The sequence below is a fragment of the Nerophis lumbriciformis genome, linkage group LG10 (genome assembly GCF_033978685.3).
Source record: "Nerophis lumbriciformis linkage group LG10, RoL_Nlum_v2.1, whole genome shotgun sequence".
In the NCBI taxonomy this organism is placed as follows: Eukaryota; Metazoa; Chordata; class Actinopteri; order Syngnathiformes; family Syngnathidae; genus Nerophis; species Nerophis lumbriciformis.
The window spans coordinates 40,838,192-40,862,725 of record NC_084557.2 but is presented as its reverse complement, the minus strand read 5'-3'; the positions used below and the strand labels follow the sequence as shown (position 1 = coordinate 40,862,725).

At 39.2% G+C, this 24,534-nt stretch overlaps 1 protein-coding gene across 4 annotated transcripts in view; it reads right to left on the bottom strand.

Moving 5' to 3' along the window:
• Positions 1-24,534, bottom strand: part of mov10l1 (Mov10 like RNA helicase 1) — a 54,239-nt gene that overhangs the window by 16,518 nt on the left and 13,187 nt on the right. For 3 of the 4 annotated variants that reach the window (XM_061969595.2, XM_061969596.2, XM_072913956.1), the window contains exons 5-9: positions 13,522-13,634; positions 13,243-13,430; positions 3,191-3,331; positions 2,685-2,954; positions 2,309-2,512 (exon numbers count right to left, since the gene is read on the bottom strand). In XM_061969595.2, the coding sequence (XP_061825579.2) occupies positions 2,309-2,512; positions 2,685-2,954; positions 3,191-3,331; positions 13,243-13,430; positions 13,522-13,634 (916 nt within the window). Of the gene's footprint in view, positions 1-2,308; positions 2,513-2,684; positions 2,955-3,190; positions 3,332-13,242; positions 13,431-13,521; positions 13,635-18,142; positions 18,307-24,534 lie in introns of those variants that run through there. The other variant, XM_061969597.2, reaches the window with a different exon arrangement.

Sequence of the window (24,534 nt, the reverse complement as noted above, 5' to 3'; positions counted from 1 at the left end):
GCATTTTTAAAAAAGGATTGAAAACGGAAAAAGATGGGGAAACATTTTGTTTGTTTGTTTTAGTATGGTTTTTGTTTGAGGACAAACATGACACAAACCTTCCCAACTGTTAGAAAGCCCACTGTTTAATATGTTTGATATGAGTATTTGGTGAACATCGTTTTGTCCTACTAATTTCGGCGGTTCTTGAACTCACCATAGTGTGGACTGTGACGCAACAGTTTGTTAACATGTAAAATCTTCCACTTCGTCTTTGTCTCATTTTGTCCACCATAAGTTTCATGCTGTGCGCTTTGTTGATGTTATTGACATGTTGGAGGGTTAATCAGGCTATTTAGGCTAGCTGTATGTACATATTGCATCATTATGCCTCATGTGTAGGTATATTTGAGCTCATTTAATTACCTTTACTTTTATCCTCTGTATATAATTTAGGTTTGCATGTCTCATGACACATTATCTGTATGTAATATTGGCTGCATTTCTGATAGTTGTTTGTGTGCCATGCTGTTCCAGACCACAGGAAACATTACCCAGCTAACAAAGATTGTAATAAATCTATTAAAAGAAGACAGCCTGCCATTTCCTTTAACTTGGGGACACACATCTATACCTTTGGCCATTAAAAGCCAGTAATTTCCATGAGTTATCTCACCTTCTGAGTAGCATCTGATTTACTAATGGTTTCTAATGTTGTACAAATGAGTAGAATAAATATTACATTTCAACATTTCTGTCAGTCTGCGACACATAGTCATTTTGATAGTAGGCTATTATAGCTAATATGGACACTTACGTCAAGTGTTACCTTCATTTTAAGACTTATATACGGCTTTTCATTTTTTGCAGCTCCAGACAGATTTGTTTTTTGTATTTTCGGTTCAATATGGCTCTTTCAACGTTTTGGGTTGCCGACCCCTGACCTATCTGTACTGACTGAAAAACATGATCATATAACAGTATCTGTAAAGCATTATTTCATCTTTTGTTTGTACACAGCCAGCCAGACAGTGTATGTACTGTAGTTGTACTAACACAAATGGCGTGCTGTGTGTATCATAATCAATATTAAAATGTAACTAACTCGATGGACAGTTGTCTCCTTGGTCCAGCTGACCGAGGACGTTTTTTCTGGTTTATTGGGGGTATGCATGCCATTTATGTCGAGATAGTTTGTCTCCAAAGTCCACATTTTGCAGCTTCGAGTCGCTTTCACCTGACTCTATCGGCTTCAGTCTGCTCCAACGTCTCACTCTTCTTTTGTGCTCGCTTCTAGAAGTGCTCTGTTCATTGATGTTAAAAAAGATATGAGGTTGTAAATCTTCTTTGTTTATTACCAAGTCTGCCATGATTAAAACACAACACATTTGTTGCTAGAAGTCGGACATGTGCTGCTATGGAAATGGAAATTAATGCGCGGAAGTCAGTTGATTAAAATGATCAAACTACGGTAAATATTGAACATAAAATATATTGTTATGAATGTGTCTGTTATATATATATATATATATATATATATATATATATATATATATATATATATATATATTTATATATATATATATTTAGACTGACTGAGGGTTTTGAAGTTGTCTTAGAGGGTTTTGAAGGCTGCAACGGTGACTCCCATTAGCCGCATCTTCCAAGCATTTTCTATCATCTTTATAAAATCCGAATAAAAGAAAAAAAAGACGTGTGTTCTTGTCTCTCATGATTGTGAACGATAGGCAAAATTCCAAAAAAAGTGCAGTCCACCTTTAAGAGGTCAGAAAGCAGCTTGAAACATTGAAACAAGCATAATCTATGCAAATATTTGAGCAAAGAACCACCATTGCATGTTATGTAGACCACAAGGAAGTGTTTTAAATGTAGAAAAAAATCGTAATATGACCCCTTTAAAACTTGCTATAGTTAACTGTAAATGTTTCACATGTATCACACAAAGAGACAGCGTCTGACTGGCTCAGTCAGTTTGCACGCCTCTTTTCTGTCTAAGGTGTTCTCCACAGCTGTATACACTGTGATTAGTCAGGTGTTTGATTCATTATTGACTGATGTTAATCAACTACTGAAAGAAGTAATAAATCAACAACTTACATACGTGTGTTTCATTAAATTAGAATATCGTACAAGAGTTCAATTTACACTAAGAGACCAATTAAAGGCTCATTGTTTGACTTTCTTTGCACTGTGTGACCTCACTGTCATCAGAGCTTCTCTGTGACGTGTACAACAACACAATCAGCATAATTGGATGATAATACACAATAGTGTGCAACAGTGGGCAGGGTTATTGTCACACGAATACCTGAAAGTATCCGTAGGAGCAGTTAAAGTGATCACATGAGAAGGGGTAGCTGGAAGTGGAACATGTTTGGCATTCGCAGGATTGTAGGGCGCTGAGGGACACAAAAGTCTCTCTTCTTCACTGCACACCGTGACCTCCAGGCGCCTCCCGATGATGAAAGAGGAGAAGTGCAGCAACAGCAGCTCGTCACAGCTTCCCAGGCTCCTGAGCAAAATTCCCACACACGGAATTTAGCTGCGCACGCGACAATCACTCGTAAGACTGTTTTTATGTGATGCGGCAGCATGCCCAGACTTGGGCGAAGCCAAAAAAACCCCCTTCCACTTGAATCTATTCAATTCAGTGTTGTCATCAAATTGGTTTTAAACTTACTTACTTTGCTTGGCACGCCACTGCAATAGACAGACGCTCTCCTGGAGGAATATCCACCTCTCGTTCTTCTCTCCTCACACCAGGGGACACATATGCTTCCTTGCTATCGGCTTCATCTGCATGATGGCCTTGCTCTTCTGCAGGATCCCCAGAGGACCCTGACCTGGGCTGCTCTTCGCATCCCGTCTTGACTTTACTGAAACAAAACTGTTCTTCCGAGTCCCAACCGGCAAAGTCGCAGGTCTTGAGCCGGTGTGTCTCTGAGCCTTTGTTCCTATTCAGAAAGCAGAGGGAGGATAAAAGTCCACTTGGTTCCCACACATTTCCCAATGTTTCCATGACCTATCAAGGACTCGTAAAAACAACTTCTTGATGATCTTTCCACACTTATAAGTACATAAGCAGAAATGTACTTACTGTAAGTAGAATACTTTTACTGGCATTAAAAGACATACGGGCATTCTCTTTGATGATTTATAATTGTGGTTACAACGCCATTTGTCCGCTTACTGTATCCATAGCACCAGCTGCCGGCGCTCGCCCCTCATCAAATCTCCAAACTGGCCATAGGAAGATACATCCAGCCCTCCTTTATTCTCTAACAAACTCTCCATTTCAGTCATGGACATCTGTGTCGGGTCTGACTTCAAACTGCAACCAAAAGAAGCAAGAAAAACTGATCAATTACATCTACAGCTGCACAAAGATGTCATGCGTTGTGCTTTCCCTTTGTCTCTTTAGCAACTCCTACTCCAATATGTACTCATCATGAGAAGTCACAGAGCACATAACCCTCTCAGTTCAGCGAGACTCAGAGAATTAGCTGCACACAGAGCTTGTTTGTGACTTGTTTTGGCAACAGATACTTCAAAAGGTGTGGTGTAGCATATATTCATATTAAACCCTAAGATTTTTTTTTTGTTTTTACCTCAGAGTTAACTTATTTTTACACGTTTATGCCAGCTGAGTACTGTATGTCATAACCTAAACACGGAATACAGACTCATATGCAAATATTTTTTAAGCAGTGCTTTGTCTTATATTGCACAGTTGCTTAAATTAATCTCTCGTTTTTTGCTGTTAATTGGTTCCTGACATGACCATAATTAACTAATTTCCGCAAAGTAGGAATCATTAATTATCAATGAAATATTTTCAAAGCTGGAGCATAAAAACCTGTTTACGGCCTAAATTTGTTTTTCAACATTGTGTGAGTCCTCTAGACATGAAATAACAATCTTTAGTCACTATTATATGGAAGTAGAATTGTCTCACATCAACGTATATATATCAATATGATATTAATACATATGCATATATTAATAAATATACAAATACAAATGTGATATACAAATAAATTATTTGTATAAATAAATGCATATTTGTAAATGTGTTTTTGAGATTTGAAAATGTATACAAATAAAATGTATAAATATAAAAATGTGACATACAATTAAATCAAGAATTTGCATAAATAAACGTGAATTTGTAAATATATTTTTGAGATTTGAATATAAATATGCTTGATTTTGGATTTGTATCGAATTTGCAATGTGGATCGCTTTTTTGCTTTTGTGTCGATGAGACATTCCTACCACAAACCAGATGCACAAATAAATGTGACCGAGTTTGAATGTGGAGTTACACACTCCCCTGAACAACCAACAGAGGGCACTGCAGCCAGAGCGGTCTGGGTCACAGACATGGTCAGACACTGGCAAGCCAATCAGAGGCACACTAGGGAGGGTCATATTACGTCATGACTTTGCCATATTAGGAGAATGAATGAATGAAATAAGTTTATTTCGGTCATATAATCAACCATTTTGTGTGATCAGTTTAACAGTACAGATTATACATATTTAACAATCATACAAATTTACACACAAAAATAAAATAAAAAGAATGACCGAAAAAGGAAGAGGCTGAAGCCAAGGCTTATATTTGCCTATTCTCTACATTAACTGAAAATTAGATTACCTGGAACATCAACGTTAAAAAAAATCAATGGGATGAAATTGTTACTATATTTTATAATTTTCTATCATTTCACCTTTCAATGCTTTCTTCAACCTTAAGAACTACATGCTTTAACTACATGTTTTAAAGAACTACTTTTTTTTTATGACAGGGGGATGCAAAACAATAACAGTGCAATACTTTTTCACAACATAGTCACTACTGCCTAGTTTCTCTTGTTATATTCTTATTTTACTGTTATATTTTTATCCTCATTGTTGCTTTTTATTTTTATTCTTATTGTAATATTTTTCTATTTTGTTTCCATTTATACCCCTATTATTTACTTTTTAAATTATATCTCAATTCTGTACACTGCTGCTGGAATTTGAATTTTCCTGAGGGAACTCTCCTGAAGGAATCAATAAAGTACTATCTAGCTATGTCTTCAACTCATCACTGAGCTTGTTCCACCATTTAACTCCTAAAACTGAAATACATTTGTATTTTATATTCGTTCTTACTTAACCTATTTCAAAAATCATTATCTCTGTAAATTATAGTTTTCTCCTCTTAATTTAAATAACCAAAGAATACAAGCTGGAAGGCTGTTCTTTACTCGAAACATAATTTCCATTGTTTTTAAAAAACACAATATCTGAAACTTTTAACACATTAGAACTTATAAATAATGGATTGGTAAGTTCATAGTAGCACGCTTTGTGTATTATTCTAATTACCCTTTTTTTGAAGTTTAATTATTGGGTCTATGTTAGTTTTATAAACATTTCCCCAAACTTCAACACAATGTTAAATATGAAAAAATAAAAAAATAATACAACATATGCAGACATTTCTTATTCAGCATGTGTCTTACTTTATAAAGAATAGCAATGGATTTGGATATTTTTCCCTTTATATATTCAATATGCAGTTTCCAACATAATTTATGATCAATTATTATTCCAAATAATTTAGTTTCATATACTTAATTTAAATTTTGCTTCACAATTTGTCCTTGCACCACTAAACACCATAAATTTAGTTCTTATTTAATGATAACTTATTATCAAACCATTTTCTTAGCTGAAGCAACTCAACCTCTATTATCCTCAACACTTCCTTCAAGTCTTTTTCTGAACAATATACATTTGTATCATCTGCAAACATAATACATTTCAATTTATTAGATACTGAACAAATATCATTTAAATAAAGTATAAATAACTTGGGTCCCAATACCGAGCCTTGTGGAACCCCACAAGTTACTCTTCTTAGCTGTGATTTAGTCTTACTATTTTCCACATATTGAGATCTATTACTTAAATAACTACTTAACCAATGTTGTGAAACACCTCTTATGCTATAGTTTTCCAATTTTTGCAGAAGTAAGGAATGATCGATTGTGTCAAAAGCTTTACTTAAGTCAATACATACTCCAAAGGTGTGTTGCTTTTTTTCTATTGCTGTAGCTATGTTTTCTACAAAGTCCATCACTGCTAGGGATGTCGATCGATTACTCCTGAACCCATACTGATGGTCATTCAGTAGCTCATGTTTGTCAATGAACTTATCAAGTCTATTTACAAATAACTTCTCAATAATTTTTGCAAATTGAGGTAGGAGAGACACAGGTCTATAATTTCAGACCATATGTGTTTTTTTTTAACCATTTTTATAAAATCGGAATAACTTCAGCGATGTTCCTTTTGTCAGAAAAAGTTCCAGTTAATAAAGATTTATCACACACATAAGTAAACAGTTTCAGGACACAATCCATCACTTCTTTAACAAGTGACATATCCACGTTGTTACCATCGACAGATTTTTTGTTCTTAAACTTTCTGACCACTTCTAACACATCACTTTCACAAACTCCACCAAGAAACATTGATTTTTTTAATGTCAGATACACCCTTTAACTTTTTGTCATCATTCATATTAAAATTAATATTTTTTGCCAGATTTGGGCCAACATTCACAAAAAACTTAATGAATTCCTCAGCTATTTCTTCTATACTTTCAATAATTGAGTTGTCATCTTTTACCAAATATGCTGAAAAATGCTTTTTGCTAGATTTTTTAATCATAGTATTAAGCACAAGACCGCAATGTTTTTGAACCCAGAATGAAATCTTCTAAGTCATGGTCTCAGTGTGTCATGAGTGAACATGAATGATGCAGCCAGAGATCAAGCAGGATCCACTGTAAGTGTTACTCATTTGGGATATTTGACACACATTGCAATGATAAGAGATCAGTATCTACATTGGGACAAGGTCATTAAATGGCATTGATACAATAAAATAAGCAGCTAGCACGATCTTTCAGATTAACTGAATAAATTAGCATTTTCTGTGACCCAGACCACTCTGGCTGCAGTGCCCTCTGCTGGTTGTTCAGGGGAGTGTGTAACTCCACATTCAAACTCGGTCACATTTATTTGTGCATCTGGTTTGTGGTAGGAATGTCTCATCGACACAAAAGCAAAAAAGCGATCCACATATGCAAATTAAATACAAATACAAAAATCAAGCATATTTATATTAAAATCTCAAAAATGTATTTACAAATACGCGTTTATACAAATTCTTGATTTATTTGTATGTCACATTTTTATATTTATACATTTTATTTGTATATATTTTCAAACCTCAAAAATATATTTACAAATACGCGTATATTTATACAAATTATTTATTTATTTGTATATCACATTTGTGTTTGTATATTTATTAATATATGCATATGTATTAATATCATATTGATGTATACAAGTTGATGTGAGACAATTCTACTTCCATACTATTACACTCTTTTAATTCAATATAGTAATGCTGCCTGAGGCTGATCCAATCAGTGGCCATGATACTGAACAGCGCGATTTGCATCGTTTGTTCTTTTCTATTGCAAATATTACTGTAATATTAATATTTTTTGTCTGTATACCGTATTTTTCGGAGTATAAGTCGCTCCGGAGTATAAGTCGCACCGGCCGAAAATGCATAATAAAGAAGGAAAAAAACATAAGTCGCACTGGAGTATAAGTCGCATTTTTGTGGAAATGTATTTGATAAAACCCAACACCAAGAATAAACATTTGAAAGGCAATTTAAAATAAATAAAGAATAGTGAACAACAGGCTGAATAAGTGTACGTTATATGACGCATAAATAACCAACTGAGAACGTGCCTGGTATGTTAACGTAACATATTATGGTAAGAGTCATTCAAATAACTATAACATATAGAACATGCTATACGTTTACCAAACAATCTGTCACTCCTAATCGCTAAATCCCATGAACTCTTATACGTCTAGTCTCTTACGTGAATGAGCTAAATATTATTTGATATTTTACGGTAATGTGTTAATAATTTCACACATAAGTCGCTCCTGAGTATAAGTCGCACCCAAACTATGAAAAAAACTGCGACTTATAGTCCGAAAAATACGGTAGCCATTTTTGTGCTTAAAAATGCTTAATTTAGGACCTAAAAATTGTAGAATATGCTTAAAAAATAATTTAAAAAAACAGTAATGTGGATAAGCCGCAATATTTGAAGCACCATGTGGTGAGGGACTGTATTGCTCCTAAATAGGAAAACTGTTTGGGAATAGTATGGAACTCAAATAAGTCGACACCCTTCAGACTGGCTGACTCACGTAGACATAACAGAAAATGAAACTAGTCACTGCTTTATTTGCACTTTTAATTGTGACTTTCACCAGAGACCGCGAGAGAATGAGTAATACAGGAGTCTATCTGTGTTGGCCCTGCGATGAGGTGGCAACTTGTCCAGGGTGTACCCCGCTTTCCGCCCGAAGCAGCTGAGATAGACCCCTGCACCCCCCGCGTCTCCGAACAGGACAAGCGGTAGAAAATGGATGGGTGAATTTCCTCTGACAGTCCTTTTCCTCCATTTTTATTTAGATTCTTCTGTTTTCATATGATTACTTTATATGCCTTTGTGCATGTGCAAATCTTTCTTTTAAAAAAAGAATGTTAGTTGCTGTTGAAATATTGTACATGCTAACACTGCCAGGCTTTTATTTTGAAGTCGCTGTGTGCACGTTAGTACAGTGTAACTAGACAGTTATATTGCTCTTGTGGTTTCCTGCTGCTCAGCGATAATGGAAAAACAACAAAAAATGTCATAAACATAACAATTTTTCATGAAAAGGAACCCATCGAGTCTCACACTTTATGTTAATAAAAGCTGTCGACCATGTATGTATATGTCAACTTCAAGGGGAACTGCACTTTTTGGGGAATTTTGGCTATCGTTCACAAGAAGTCAACATTTTTTTTTCCTCTTTCTAAAATAAAAAATAGGCTTGTTCTTGGTGGCTAGCTATGCAGCTAATAGGAGCAATCTATTCTACCACTAAATCACTTTAAAAAGCGCCAACAATACAATAACCTGTATAATAACCCAAACGGTAGCAACATTGTTATTGTAAGAGCGAACACTAAGGAACTCTTTTTCTAGCGTACTAACACATCAGCGTGCTTTGGTATTAGCCGTAAAAGCTAACTACGGCAAGAAATAAGCTGCCTTCTACAACAAGAAACACATTTGAGTTTTAATGCACAGCACTGCGATACGACATCAATCTGTACTGACTGAAAAACATTAAGCCAGATAGTGTATGTATGTACTGTAATTGTACTAACACGCATGACGTGCTGCGAGTATCATGATCAATATAAAGTGTGACTCTTCGATGGACAGTTGTCTGTTTGGTCCAGCTGGCCGGGGAAGTTTTTACGGTTTATTTGGGTAAGCACTCAATTTCTGTCAAAATAGCCTGGCGTCAAGTTCCACATTTTGCAGCTTCGATTCCCTTTCACTTCACTCTCTCGGCTTCAGTCTGCTCCAACGTCGCACTCTTCATTCGTACTGGCTTCTAGAAGCAGCAGTTTGTCCTCCAAAAATTCAGATTCAACAAGATAAGGTTGTGAATCCTCGTTTGTCCATAAATAGTTGTCTTTGTTGTTTGTTACCTAATCTGTCATGATTAGAACACACTCACTTGTTTGTGTCTGGAAGGGGTTGTTGCCAGAAGTCAGACGTGCGCTGGTATAGAAACGGAAATAAATGCGCCGATGGCGGCGCGCATAGACGCAGCGGTTCAGAGCTCTCTTTTTTTAGTGCAAGTTTTTGATATTTTTGCTTTTATGGTGTGTGTGTCTGTCCACATTACAGTCGACCCGAACTTCTTAAATTGGGACTACGGAGTGAGCAAGACATCACAGCTTAGTTTCTTTGCTTACCCGAGATATCGGCGGACATAGCCAGGACACCGGGCTCTCCGTGGATTACATTTCCCAGGAGAAGGAGGAGGAAGGACAGGAAGCAAAAGCGGGTCTGCAGAACTGGCGTGCTAGCTAGGCTCCGCAAGCTGCCATTCAAACCATCGCTTCCCAGCATTTTTTTATCGAATGCAAGATCCCTCGCCAACAAGCTGGACGAGCTGAAGCTGCAGATTGCGACAAATAAGATAGTCGGGGACAGCTGCATTCTGCTCATCATGGAGACGTGGCTTCACCCGCTCATCTCCAGCTATCGACTTCCGGAAGAAAAAAACGATAAACATCCAACCACATCAATGGGGACTACGTGGAAAGGGTCTCTAACTTCAGGTTCCTGGGGATCCAGATCGAGGAAGACCTGTCGTGGAGTATGAACACCTCAGTGACCATCAAAAAGGCACAGCAGAGACTTTACTTTCTGAGACTCCTCAATAAGAACCAACTATCACAAAAACTGCTTGTGTCCTTCTATCGCTGCTCAATAGAGTGTGTGCTGACATACTGCATGTGTGTATGGTATGCCAGCTGCACGGTGGCAGAGAGAAATGCACTTCAGAGGGTCATAAAAACTTCCATGAAGATCACTGGCTGCTTTCTCCCCTCCCTGGAAGAACTGTACAGTGCCAGGTGCCTCAAAAAGGCCCAAAACATCATAAGGGACCCATCTCACCCTGGACATAAACTTTTTGAACTGCTGCTGCCCTCGGGCAGGAGATACAGGACAATAAAATGCCGGACAAACCGATTTAAGAACACTTTTTACCCGAGGGCAATAGTGTCACTGAACACAAGACAATAATGACTGTGCATGTGAGCTGTGTGCTTGGTATTTTTATCTCTTTATCTATGTTCTTATGTTTTTATGTGTTATTATGAATTTGCACTAAATTAGTTTTTGCCTACAATTTCGTTGTACAATGTACAATGACAATAAAGATATATTCTATTCTAATTAGTTCCAACCAGGATTAATATGACCAAAATACGGTAAATATTGAACATAATACATATTGCTATGAAGGTGTCTGTTACTACATTATATAAATACTTGCAGTGTGTATATTGTAGATATTACATATTGTTATGAAGGTGTCTTGTTACTACATTATATAAATACTTGCTGTCTGTATATAAAACATTATATATTGTTATGAAGATGTCAGTTACTACATTATATGTATACTTGCAGTGTATATAAAACATATTACATATTGTTATAAAGATGTCTGTTACTACATTATATGTATACTTGCAGTGTATATAAACCATATTACATATTGTTATAAAGATGTCTGTTACTACATTATATGTATACTTGCAGTGTGTATATAAAGCATATTACATATTGTTATGAAGATGTCTGTTACTATTAGGGCTGGGCGATATATCAATATACGCGATATATCGCGGGTTTGTCTCTGTGTGATATAGAAAATGACTATATCGTGATATTCGAGTATACGTTCTCACGCAGTTGCTTTTAGCTGCTGGCATTACACGACAGGCTCTTCCCACTCCTTCTTGTGTCTCCTTCTCACAGACAGCAAGCGCACCTTCTACATACGTCACATACTGTAACGTCATACGTCACATACGTATACGCCCTCGCGGAGCAGAGAGGTAGCGGCATGGGTAACGTTAGCTGTGATGCGAGTGGTAATACGAGAGAAAGAAGGTGCGAATCTGGAAACAAATGAAGGAAGAATTAATTCCCAAGAAAAACAGCAGGGGGTCCATCGTCTGACGGTGGTTTGGCTTCAAGTGGGAATATGTCGAACAGTCAACCGTAATTTGTCAAGTGTGGGGCAAAAGTGCTTCTACAAAAAGTAGCATTACTGCTAATATGTAGCATCATTTGAAAAGTCACCCGCTAGAGAATGAAGAGTGCTTACTCTGCATGTCAACATCTCCATTCGGTGCCACACGCCCACACCATCAAAATGCCGAGGCAAACATTTCCAGATCAGCACCGTATGAAAAAAAGAGTCGACAACAAACGGAGATAATGTCCGCAGGAACCTACCACATAGCGAAGGACGAACACTATTTGATTTCCTATTATGCAGCTCATTTTTATTTGACACTTATTGAAATATTTTGTGTGACATGTTTTTAAACTATTGTAGTGGCGTTCTGTACAAAAAGTGCACTTTAATTTAGTGTTGTTTTGATAAGTCATCTTCGTGACACCATGCACAAAAGTGCACTAACAGCTTGATTTAGAATGTCTCTGACAATCTTGCACTTTCTGTTTTGGAAATGACATGAATGTTTGTGCCACTGTTTAATAAATACAGTTTTGGTAAATTGACTTAGTTGTGATTTCCTTCTCTGCCTGAAAGTTTAAAATGAGCATATATTAATGCAGTATGAACAAGAATGTTTTAATGTAGACACATAGAATCATCATACTGGTATGATTAGATGTATCAAGTGTTAATTCAAGGCTAAGGCAAAATATTGATATATATCGTGTATCGTGATATGGCCTAAAAATATCGAGATATTAAAAAAAGGCCATATCGCCCAGCCCTAGTTACTATATATATATATATATATATATACATATATATATATATATATATATATATATAGACTTGCAGTGTGTATATAAAACAGATTACATATTGTTATGAAGGTGTATGTTACTACATTATATATATATACGGTACTTGCAGTGTGTATATAAAACCTTTCATTTTGTTATGAAGGTGTCTGTTACGACATTATATATATACTTGCAGTGTGTATACCAAAAAAATTACATATTGTTATGAAGGTGTCTGTTACTACATTATATATATATACGCTTGCAGTGTGTATATAAAACGTTGATGGAGGGTTTTAAAGTTGTTTTAGAGGCTTTGAAGTCTACCACAGTGACTCCCTTTAGCCACATCTTGCAAGCATTTTTTTATCATCTTTAACCCCCCTGCCCGTTTGTCTCTCATAATGATAGTGAACTATAGGTGAAATAAAAAAAAAAAAGTGCAGTTCCCCTTGAAGCGGGCTATTTTTAGTATTAGGAAGAACACAGTGGACTGGGACTTGATGAGTTGGTAATCATGTACGAGTTGTCAAACTTAAAGAAGTTCCACTGTACATACACATTGGATGTTTACCAGCGCTCTGCAACAGATTCTGTTTGACCTGCAAAGCGCTATCAAAAATCCTACTTTTGACATTCCCACCCATCTGCAGAAATCAGTTTCCTAATTTTTTTATGTAACTTTAACGAAGAAGATTTCTGCATATTGGCAGAGTGTAAGTGGCAGTAGTTCCTACCCTTCCGTGCACGGCGCCATGCAGAGGGCCCTCCAGCGGTAGAAGGACTGGTTGCTCTCCACCATCACCAGATTGACCAGGTGGCCGCGCAAAGGCTTGTAGTCGGCGGGCAGCATCAGCGAGTCGAGGCAGAAGAATACACTGTCCTCCACCACGCCCTTGTTGACGCACACGCTGGTCACACACACCTGTGTCACAGGTCATGACATGGTTTATAGATTCGTATTGAGACAGTACAAAGTGAAATGGTAGGAGCAACGCTATCAAGGAGGCAGAAACCTGATTGAGACGACAGTAGCGTAGAGGGGCGACAGAATGAGCCTCGGTGGTCCACCGGTCGGGCTTAACAAAATATTTAGCTTGAATACAGTCGCCTGTCATCGGCTCGTAACCTGAAGAATAAACACACAAATGCGAAATTAGTGTTGTCCCGATACCAATATTTTGGTACTGGTACCAAAATATATTTCGATACTTATTTATAAATAAAGGGGACCACAACAAATTGCATTATTGGCATTATTTTAACAAATTATAAAATAGTGAACATACTAGAAAACTTGGGAGGACTGGTACTTTTCAGAGGCGGTATAGTACAGAATATGATTCATTAGTATCGCAGAACTATACTAATACCGGTATATCATACAACCCTGGACGGAATACAGCCTCATATGCAAATATATTTTACTAAGTGCTCTGTCTTATATTGCAGATGTGTACAGGAATCCCTCGTTTATTGCTGTTTAGGGATGATGTTTGATAAGAAATTATCGAGTTCGAGCCTATTATCGAATTCTCTTATCGAACCGATTCCTTATCGGTTCTCTTATTGAGTCCAGATAGGTTGTTGTATATGGAAAAAAACACAATATTTGGTTTAACAAAAGCTCACTTTTATTATTTAAGAAAAAAATTAAATCTAATAAATAAATAAATATTGACTGTTTCCCCCCTAAAATAAATAAATAAATAAATAAATATTGACTGTTGTTACCCAAAGTATATTAAGTGGGATTTTTCAGAAAAACAAATATATACAGTAACACAAAAACAACCTGTCTCTGTGATCACTATAGGTGTATAAATAATAATATAGTGTTAAATAAAATCAGTCCCTTGGGCACAAAACTGAAAATAATACAGCTCTCCAAAAAGTGGACTATTTGACATAAATGTTTGTTATGATGCTTTGACATTTTTGCACTTTATTTCTTTATTAAAAGAAAATTCTATGAAAAGAAAAGTTGTTTGCAAATGTGGTTACAATGCTAAAAAATGAAAAGTTAAAGCTAAAAAAAGAAATACACTTTATTGAGTTAACATTATTTCTTTATCGGGGGAAAGATGGGATGTTCTGAGCTAGGAAATATAACAACTACACTACCCAGCATGCAACGGGAGCGACGAGCATGCGCGGTAGCCCCGAAAAGTGTTGTTGCATGTCATCACCCGGCAGCTAAGAATGAGGTTATGAGCACGCTGTGAAAGTAAACGTCAAGAACTCAGCCAACACGCCTCGTCTGCATTATTTATAATTAGACAGACAACACATATACAGTGTGATTTTGTTTTGTTTATAAGGAAAGAAAAACAAAAGTTAAAAAAGGGAGATGTCATATATGTTGTATATATATGTATGTGCTGCGGTTGCTTTAAGAACGTTGCGACAGCTGCCGTAAAGGAGGTGCGTTGCTAGCCTGGTTGCTATGTTTCCGGTTGGTCGTAAAAGTGTTCGTCATGTGTTTGTACCCTGCTCAAATCTCTCAGTAAAGTTATTCATTGGATTATACCTTTTGTTTTGAACTTTATTACACCTTGGAGAGCTTTTTCCGGTCCATTGTTTTTCCTGCTTTCGCTATCTGCGCCTAATGACTGAGCTACGTGACGTCATTTCTTGTGATGTCCGACGGGGCATTTCTGGTCGGGACGGGATTCGTTCTCAGGGATTTGAATAAAGAACCAACTCTTTTTCTTTACTATAGTGGTCTCGATAACGGGTACCGGTTCTCAAAAAGGGATTAGAGTCCGAGGACTCGGTTCTTTTCTTATTGAACAACCGGGAAAACCGGTTTTGAGTATCATCCCTATTGCTGTTAATTGGTTCTGGACATGACCCTGATAAATGATTTTCCTAGAAGTAGGAAATATTAATTATAATTCCAATATTTTAATAGCCAGAGCATAAAAAACTGTTTACGACCTTCTAAATACATTTTTTCAACATTATGAGAGCCCTCTAAACATGAAATAACACCCTTTAGTCACCTTTACACTCTTAATGCAATGTAGCAATGCTGACTGAGGCTGTACAGTACTGACCAGCATAATCTGTTTAGTTTAGTCTCATCGAGAAGCCACTACTACTGTCATGTTCTTTGGGACTTGTGTCCTCCTGCACTTGAAAAGGGTGAGAAGATCGTAGAGGACAAGTTATCAACTCAACTCGATTTTGTCAGATGTATTTCACACCAAATCTATTACAGGAGCTTTTCATTTTTATTATTACATATATTATAATAATACTGCACCGGATTATAAGGCAGTGCTGTTGATGAATAGGTCTATTTTCATACAAAAGGCACACCGAATTATAAGGCGCATTAAAAGAGGTCATATTATGATTTTTTCCCCCTACATTTTAAACTCTTCCTTGTGGTCTACTTAACATGTAATTGTGGTTCTTTGGTCAAAATGTATTACAGAGTATTATGTATTACAGATTATTAAAAATTATTATGTATTACAGACCATCTTCAAGCCGCTTTATAACCGTCTCTTCAGAATGCGCCGTTTTGTGGGCGGTCTTATTTACGTGGCTCCACTTTGAAAGCGGAGGATGAATGCCAGACAACAAGAGGAAAGAGAATAACAAGGAGCTTATTGACTACGGCACGGACTACAATGGCGGACGCGTGTACATTTTTAAGATTTACGCAGATCCCAAATACACAACAGCAGGTACCAATAGGTAAAAAAAAGTTGGTTTTGCAAAATAGGTCAAACAAAACGTCGATAATACGTCTCCTAATCGGTCCTATTTTAGGGTCCTTATACACACATCATAATAATACCTGTATGTTGAAGGACAGCAGTACACATGACCAGGGTGGCAGTAATGCTCTGACAATCCATCAAGCAGTGCGGCTTTGTAGCGTACAAAATTCGTACTAAAATATTTTGACGGGTTTTTGAGCACCGTGTGTAATGTTCTATGTTCTCAATGAAACAACATTTTAGTCTTGCTTTCTTACCAGTACTTGCTAGTGTCATTTATTAAACAGGCGTCAACTTGCAGTCCAAACGTATCTTATGTATGACTGCCATCTATTGGTCACACTTAACATTACACCATGTACCACAACCATAATAGGTTGTATTCACCTGACGTCACGTCCAGCTCATTAACCATGCAAGGGTTGAAGTGGTGGGCCAGCGAGCGTCTGTTGTCATAGCGTTCTGGGCGGCGTTTTGCTTTTCTCAAAGAAAAATGCCCTAAGCTTACTTTGTTTCAGGCTGTTGGAATTGATCAAATTACGAAAAGGATAAGAGTTTCTTCGAAGTTCCTCAAGAGGTAATCAAGAAATGATGAGAAAAGGGGCACACACTCCAGACTAAAGGAGCAGAGTCGAAGAAGGCACAATATACTTTAAACTCAGACAACAATAAGTGGACAATAAAATTTGTCGCCGATCATGTCGAAACCAGTCGTGACGTCATCACTCGTGTTTTTACGGGAGGAAGCGGGTCACTCTCAAAAACATGTAACGTGTGAAGATATTTCCTCTTATTCTTGTTAAAAACATCAACACTTAGCTCATTTTGCAAAGAGGACCTTGTTTTTATGGCTGTGATACGCCAGCATTTAAAGTGGAGACATGATGTCGGTCTCAACCTCGGTAAGAGTGTCAGCTTCTACCTTGCTAGCTAGCTAACAAGAGTGACACAAAGATGTGTAATAAAATAACTTGAACTATCATTTTAGTCAAAGTCAGCCAGCTAAACTTTGTCTACATCAATTCAAGTACCTTTTAAAGCAGCATCAATTTGCAATGCTGTAAAAAAGACTTTGGTACCTTGCATTTCCTTTCTTTAAAATGGAAACAATTGTTTAGTCATTTTAATTTTTGTAACAGCTGAATGAGCAGCACAGTTACAGTATAAATAAATATGAATGAATTAGTCATCTTTGTTATTCATAAGAACATGCCTAAAATAACTTAAGCTGCATTTAGAAGTCGATGGAAAATTAAAGCCATTAAATATGTTTACGCTTTATCTGATTAGTTGACTAATCGTTAAGATAATCGTTGACTAATCGACTATCAAAATAATCGTTAATTGCAGCCCTACTTTTAACGTTATTAAGTATTCCCCATTTAAGTATTATTTTGATATTTGTACTTTATCTTGTTTCGGGGTTATTAAAACGCATTTTTGCTATGAGTGTTTTGCAAACCACCAACTCACTGAGTCTAAATAAAAGAAAGTACAAGTGAGCAAAACCTAAAGAAGTTTATTAATAAGGAACTGCACTTAATTTTTTTTTAAATTTTGCCTATCGTTCACAATCATTATGAAAGACATGACGGATGGATTTTTTTTTAATGCATTGTAAAAGTCCGCTTACAGCGCAGCCAATGGGAGCTCCTCTCTTTCGCTCATAAAATCCAATAAAAAACCATTAAAAAATGGCCCTACAATACTCCATTTACATTTTGTGATTTGAATATCAACCAAGTATGAGTGATATTATTATTATTATTATGAGCGCCAACACAGACAAACTATAACGGCACCGTGATCACTTCCTGTGTGTCCCTAGGATTACATCATTGAGTAGTCTACTGCTTTTACGCTTCTTTACTTTTTATTCTAGATCACAAATCTTGCCTCTCACCTGCACAGAAAAAGTGTGAGTAGGTATTTCGACAAGTTGGTGCAGTTTGACAGCCATTTAAGACCTGATACTGGCGAGGATGACACGAAAAGACGCTTGTTCCGAAATTATCCAAATGGTTCATATCTTGGCGGGGGCACTCAACGTTAAAGGTGCATAACCACCAATGACAAATCTCTCCGTTACATCTTAAGCGTGCCATGTAGTATCACTAATCAAACACATCAAACATTCATATTTGGCATCATAGAGAAAAAAACATCATCACCATTGGTATCAGAGTTTTGAAAGATGTACTCCATTGGTATCAGAGTTTTGAAAGATTTACTCCATTGGTATCAGAGTTTTGGAAAGATGTACGGTACTCATACTACATAATAAATTATGTCAATTTTTTGGGGACACCCTGAATATTGGTATCATATTCTTAAAGATGGATGAGTGGTATTTTTAAAGGGGAACTGCACTTTTTTTTGCTTTTGCCTATCGTTCACAATCATTATAAAAGACAAGAACACCCGTCTTTTTATTTTTGTGTTATTTTTTTTTTAGAATTTTAAAGATAAAAAACGCTTGCAAGATGGGACAGATGGGAGTAGCCTTCAAAACCCTCCATCAACGTTTTATATACACACTGCAAGTATATATATAATGTAGTAACATACACCTTCATAACAATATGTAATATGTACAATATACACACTGCAAGTATATTATATATATATATATATATATATATATATATATGTATGTATATATACATATATATATATATATATATAATGTAGTAACACACCTTCATGACAATATTTAATATGTACAATATACACACTGCAAGTATATATATATATATGTATATATATATATATATATAATGTAGTAACAGACACCTTCATAACAATATGTAGTATGTACAATATTTACCATATTTTGGTCATTTTATGCACAGCCTGGACTAATTCTTTGGCGCACTTATATCCGTTATTTATTTCCGATTCAGGCACCCCATCACCGTACACTACAGTACATACACTGTCTAGCTAGCTGTGTACAAACAAAACATAAAATGTGGGCTAATACTTTACAGATACTGTAATATGATTGTTCATGTTTTTACAGATTGGTGTCGTGTCGGATCACAGTGTTGTGCATTACAAACTCAAATGTGTTTCGTGTTGACGTAGAAACTAGCTTGTCTCTTTCCATAGTTAGCTTTTACGGCTAATACCGTAGCCCGCCCATGTGCTACTACGCCAGAAAAAGAGTTCCTCAGTGTTCACACTTCTAAAAAAGTCGCTACAGTTTGGTTATTATACAGGTTACGGAAGGTAAATGAAGGATTGTTGACGGTTTACGAATGCATTTTAAAGTGATTTAGAGGTAGAATTGATTGCTTCCATTACTTCATTGCTAGCCACCAAAAACGAGCCGTTTTTTATAAGTTAGAAAGCAAAAAAAAAAAAAAAAAAAAAAAAAAAAGTTATCTTCTTGTCCCTCATAAAGATTGTGAACGATAGGCAAAATTCCCAAAAAAGTGCAGTTCCCCTTTAACTTTGAGAACCATGGCGATATTTAAATTGCCCAAAATTAGACCAAAAAACTACTGCAGATTTTTTCACCATTTTGATGTTTTATAGGATTTAATTTCATGTTGTAGAATATGCTTTGAAAAATGTTTTTTTAAATCTACGATGTGGTGAAGCTGCCAGGGACGACTGTATATCCCATTCTGTATTAGGGCTGCAGCTATCGATTATTTTAGTAATCGGGTAATCTACTGACTAGTTTGTTTAACTAATGGCGTTATCAGATTAAACACTTAATAACCCCAATGTGCATTTTAGTAAAAATAGTTTGATATAAACAATTTTCCGACATGCCATAACCTTCATTCTTTTTTCTAGTAAATTCCCATTATCAACAATGAAATTGCAGTTTTAAAACAGGTGCATTGATAAAAAAAAAAAAGTAAAAAAAAAAAAAAAGATCCTTTGTTTAATGCCACACAGATCACAACCACCACTTTCATGTGCGTGCCATTGCAGCGGCCGTGCAAAACTATGCCAGCGTATTTAAAGTTCCAGGCAATCCACGCGGTCCTGGTTTGATCCATTTTTATTACCGGTAGTTACACTCAAACGATTAATCCAAGCATCTTAACATAGATCAAAGCTTTTTTTAATTAATCACTTACAGCGATGTGAGTATGGCTGCAACTAACAACTAATTTCTGAGCTGCCACCTTATCGTGGAAGAGGAGTTTGCGTGTCCCAATGATCCTCGGAGCTATGTTGTCCGGGGGCTTTATGCCCCCTGGTAGGGTCTCCCAAGACAAACAGGTCCTAGGTGAGGGATCAGACAAAGTGCAGCTCGAAGACCTCCATGAAAAATAAAAGCAAAGGACCCAGATTTCCCTCGCCCGGACGCGGGTCACCGGGGGCCCCCTCTGGAGCCAGGCCCGGAGGTGGGGCACGATGGCGAGCGCCTGGTGGCCGGGCCTGTCCCCATGGGGCCCGGCTGGGCACAGCCCAAAGAGGCAACGTGGGTCCCCCCTCAAATGGGCTCACCACCCATAGCAGGGGTCATAGAGGTCGGGTGCAATGTGAGCTGGGCGGCAGCCGAAGGCAGGGCACTTGGCGGTCCGATCCTCGACTACAGAAGCTAGCTCTTGGGACGTGGAACGTCACCTCGCTGGGGGGAAAGGAGCCTGAGCTAGTGCGCGAGGTGGAGAAGTTCCGGCTAGATATAGTCGGACTCACTTCGACGCACAGCAAGGGCTCTGGAACCAGTTCTCTTGAGAGGGGCTGGACTCTCTTCCACTCTGGCGTTGCCGGCAGTGATAGGCGACGAGCTGGGGTGGCAATTCTTGTTGCCCCCCGGCTCAGAGCCTGCACGTTGGAGTTCAACCCGGTGGACGAGAGGGTAGCTTCCCTCCGCCTTCGGGTGGGGGTACGGGTCCTGACTGTGGTTTGCGCTTACGCGCCAAACCGCAGCTCAGTGTACCCACCCTTTTTGGATTCACTCGAGGGAGTACTTGAGAGTGCTCCCCCGGGTGATTCCCTCGTTCTACTGTGGGACTTCAACGCTCATGTTGGCAACGACAGTGAAACCTGGAGAGGTGTGGTTGGGAAGAATGGCCGCCCAAATCTGAACCCGAGCGGTGTTTTGTTATTGGACTTTTGTGCCCGTCACTGATTGTCCATAACGAACACCATGTTCAAACATAAGGGTGTCCATATGTGCACTTGGCACCAGGACACCTTAGGCCGCAGTTCCATGATCGACTTTGTAGTTGTGTCATCGGATTTGCGGCCTCATGTTTTGGACACTTGGGTGAAGAGAGGGGCGGAGCTTTCTACCGATCACCACCTGGTGGTGAGTTGGCTGCGATGGTGGGGGAAGATGCCGAACAGACCTGGCAGGCCCAAACGCAGTGTGAGGGTTTGCTGGGAACGTCTGGCAGAGTCTCCTGTCAGAGAGAGTTTCAATTCCCACCTCCGGAAGAACTTTGAACATGTCACGAGGGAGGTGCTGGACACTGAGTCCGAGTGGACCAGGTTCCGCACCTCTATTGTCGAGGCGGCTGATTGGAGCTGTGGCCGCAAGGTTGTTGGTGCCTGTCTTGGCGGTAATCCTAGAACCCGTTGGTGGACACCGGCGGTGAGGGATGCCGTCAAGCTGAAGAAGGAGTCCTATCGGGTTCTTTTGGCTCATAGGACTCCTGAGGCAGCGGACAGGTACCGACAGGCCAAGCGGTGTGCGGCTTCAGCGGTCGCGGAGGCAAAAACTCGGACATGGGAGGAGTTTGGGGAAGCCATGGAAAACGACTTCCGGACGGCTTCGAAGCGATTCTGGACCACCATCCGCCGCCTCAGGAATGGGAAGCAGTGCACTATCAACACCGTGTATGGTGAGGGTGGTGTTCTGCTGACCTCGACTGCGAATGTTTTGGATCGGTGGAGGGAATACTTCGAAGACCTCCTCATTCCCACCAACACGTCTTTCTATGAGGAAGCAGTGCCTGGGGAATCTATGGTGGGCTCTCCTATTTCTGGGGCTGAGGTTGCTGAGGTAGTTAAAAAGCTCCTCGGTGGCAAGGCCCCGGGGGTAGATGAGAACCGCCCGGAGTTCCTTAAGGCTCTGGATGCTGTGGGGCTGTCTTGGTTGACAAGACTCTGTAGCATCGCGTGGACATCGGGGGAGGTACCTCTGGATTGGCAGACCGGGGTGGTGGTTCCTCTCTTTAAGAAGGGGAACCGGAGGGTGTGTTCTAACTATCGTGGGATCACACTCCTCAGCCTTCCCGGTAAGGTCTATTCAGGTGTACTGGAGAGGAGGCTACGCCGGATAGTCGAACCTCGGATTCAGGAGGAACAGTGTGGTTTTCTTCCTGGTCGTGGAACTGTGGACCAACTCTATACTCTCGGCAGGGTCCTTGAGGGTGCATGGGAGTTTGCCCAACCAGTCTACATGTGCTTTGTGGACTTGGAGAAGGCATTCGACCGTGTCCCTCGGGAAGTCCTGTGGGGAGTGCTCAGAGAGTATGGGGTATCGGACTGTCTGATTGTGGCGGTCCGCTCCCTGTATGATCAGTGCCAGAGCTTGGTCCGCATTGCCGGCATTAAGTCGGACACGTTTCCAGAGAGGGTTGGACTCCGCCAAGGCTGCCCTTTGTCACCGATTCAGTTCATAACTTTTATGGACAGAATTTCTAGGCGCAGTCAAGGCGTTGAGGGGATCCGGTTTGGTGGCTGCAGGATTAGGGCTCTGCTTTTTGCAGATGATGTGGTCCTGATGGCTTCATCTGGCCAGGATCTTCAGCTCTCAATGGATCGGTTCGCAGCAGAGTGTGAAGCGACTGGGATGAGAATCAGCACCTCCAAGTCCGAGGCCATGGTTCTCGCCCGGAAAAGGGTGGAGTGCCATCTCCGGGTTGCGGAGGAGACCCTGCCCCAAGTGGAGGAGTTCAAGTACCTCAGAGTCTTGTTCACGAGTGAGGGAAGAGTGGCTCGTGAGATCGACAGGCGGATCGGTGCGGCGTCTTCAGTAATGCAGACGCTTTATCGATCCATTGTGGTGAAGAAGGAGCTGAGCCGGAAGGCAAAGCTCTCAATTTACCGGTCGATCTACGTTCCCATCCTCACCTATGGTCATGAGCTTTGGGTTATGACCGAAAGGACAAGATCACGGGTACAAGGGGCCGAAATGAGTTTCCTCCACCGGGTTAGAGATAGGGTGAGAAGCTCTGCCATCCGGGAAGAGCTCAAAGTAAAGCCGCTGCTCCTCCACATCGAGAGGAGCCAGATGAGGTGGTTCGGGCATCTGGTCAGGATGCCACCCGAACGCCTCCCTAGGGAGGTGTTTAGGGCACGTCCGACCGGTAGGAGGCCACGGGGAAGACCCAGGACACGTTGGGAAGACTATGTCTCCCGGGTGGCCTGGGAACGCCTCGGGATCCACCGGGAAGAGCTGGATGAAGTGGCTGGGGAGAGGGAAGTCTGTGCTTCCCTGCTTAGGCTGCTGCCCCCGCGACCCGACCTCGGATAAGCGGAAGAAGATGGATGGATGGATGGATGGATTAATCTGTCGATTATTACTTCAATTAATCGATTAATAATCGGATAAAAGAGACAAAGTACATTTCTATCCTTTCCAGTATTTTATTGAAAAAAAAAAAACAGCATACTGGCACCATACTTATTTTGATTATTGTTTCTCAGCTGTTTGTAAAGGTTGCAGTTTATAAATAAAGGTTTATAAAAAAATAAAATAAATACAAAATAAAAAAGTAGCCTCTGCGCATGCGCATAGCATAGATCCAACGAATCGATGACTAAATTAATGGCCAACTATTTTTATAATCGATTTTAATCGATTAGTTGTTGCAGCCCTAGATGTGAGCACCCTTTGAAGAAAAAAGGAGGGAAATTGAGGGGGGGGGGGGAAGGAAATTTTTATCAGCACAAAGTGCTGCCACGCAAAAAATCTGAAAGACAATTTTGAAAATCAACCCTTTAACGCTGAGGTTACGTTCCCAAAAATACCCGCTTTAAGTGAAATCCGTGTAGTAGAAGTTGCATGTCTTTGGAATTTTTTTCAATAAAATACTGGAAAGGATAGAAATGTAGTTTGTCTCTTTTATCCGATTATTAATCGATTATCAAATTAGTTGTTAGTTGCAGCCCTACACCTGGGGATAGGTTGATTGGCAACACTAAATTGGCCCTAGTGTGTGAATGTGAGTGTGAATGTTGTCTGTCTATCTGTGTTGGCCCTGTGATGAGGTGGCAACTTGTCCAGGGTGTACCCCGCCTTCCGCCCGAACGCGGCTGAGATAGGCTCCAGCACCCCCCGTGACCCCGAAAGGGACAAGCTGTAGAAAATGGATGGAT